Raw genomic sequence first — 1,450 nt, 5'->3', positions numbered from 1 at the left:
ATCCCTGTCCGTCCCGGGACAGCATACAGCACGCAGTGGGCGTTACGCGCACAAACCCCTAGCCCCTCTCCAAATAAAGTACAGTCTCTTCAAACTTTCATCCAATCAGCAGCGCTCTGACAACTTCACAAAGTCCGGTTTGTCGGTTACCGTATGTCGGATATCATTCAGGTTTGATTCGGGGTCTGTAGGGTGGTGGCACTCCAACTGGGACACTATTGTCTTTATGCAAACATTCTCTTTCACTGGCTGGGATGTCTATTGTGCGCACTCCGGTTTATATGGAGGTGTCATCGATAGGATAACAACCGTCTGAGAAGCGCTGTTCTCGGCTGTGATTCTCCTCTGAGCTCCTCACACCCAGCCGGTCCTACGCAGACATGAGTTGTCTGGACGTGATGTACCACCAGAGTTATGGGTCTCACTACCTCCCTGCGACCCCGGCAGCAGCGGCAGCAGCCTACAAAGCGGCGGCGTACTACCACCACCACCATCATCAGCAGGTTGGTGTCTGAACGGAGTCAACGGACCAACTCGTGACGTTAGAATTATACGGTTCTATCTCCATTTTTGTCAACATTGAGTTGTTTACATAATCTGATCCATTAGGTGTTTATTAATGCCTGTGTGGTGTTATTTTTAAAAATGTTGACATTTTTGAGTTAGTAATTCATCAAATACAAAGGTTCCATCTCACAAAACATAATGGAATGTAAAAACTTTGACGCTCAATATCTCTGAACTACCCTAAACGGAGATAGAACCTTATCATTCTAAGCTCACGAACTAACTAACTTTAACTTATTGAAATTCAAATGATCGAGTTGTCGATGAGGATTTCAAACCAAAATGTAGTATGTTTTTATTGGCATGGACACTATATTACGCACGGGCCAGAGTTGGTGCCGAACTTTTTTGCCACTTTTTACGCGTGGCATAGAGGCTCTATCAGTTCACAGCGAGGAGTCCTATGTTATGAAACAAAACATTGCCCGTTACAAAGTAAAAATTCCTATTTGACTTGTCCCATTCAGTGTAGGTCACGCAGAATGACTCACTTCTATTAATCTTTTCTGTCTGAAGCGGTGATGTAATGACAGCTTGTCACGGTCACTCTGGAATGTTGATGATGATGTTCCGTTTTAACTGCTTGGACATCATTTGAATAGTAGGAATTTTATTTGAGAGGAGATGTAAATCGAACACAGCTAACGTTTTCATTCTCTGCAGAACACAAATTGTTTAGAACATTTTGTTTGAAAACGAATTGACACGAAAAAGTTTGTTAGCTTGTTGTTTTATCAATTCATAACCAATTCTTAGCTCCACAACACACTTGGAACCCGATTAGAAACATTATGTTTTGGAACCTACTCTAGGTTCCTGTAAATCAGGCCTCAGTCAAATTTAAATTTGGGGAAAGTTGGATAATTAGGTTAGGCTTATGAGA

The 1,450-nt window shown here is 42.4% G+C and overlaps 1 protein-coding gene across 1 annotated transcript in view; it reads left to right on the top strand.

Annotated features, from left to right (window-relative positions):
• Nucleotides 1-380: 380 nt before the first annotated feature.
• vgll3 (vestigial-like family member 3) overlaps nucleotides 381-1,450 on the top strand; it is a gene marked incomplete at both ends in the record, with an annotated part of 11,143 nt that continues 10,073 nt past the window's right edge. The window contains one exon of the mRNA XM_080536816.1: nucleotides 381-503. Coding sequence (XP_080392942.1) covers nucleotides 381-503 — 123 coding nt within the window. The remainder of the gene's footprint in view (nucleotides 504-1,450) is intronic.

This window comes from Nansenia antarctica, assembly GCF_963989245.1.
Source record: "Nansenia antarctica genome assembly, chromosome: 7".
In the NCBI taxonomy this organism is placed as follows: domain Eukaryota; kingdom Metazoa; phylum Chordata; class Actinopteri; order Argentiniformes; family Microstomatidae; genus Nansenia; species Nansenia antarctica.
The sequence above is the reverse complement of the archived record's forward strand: the minus strand, read 5'-3'. Positions and strand labels throughout refer to the sequence as shown.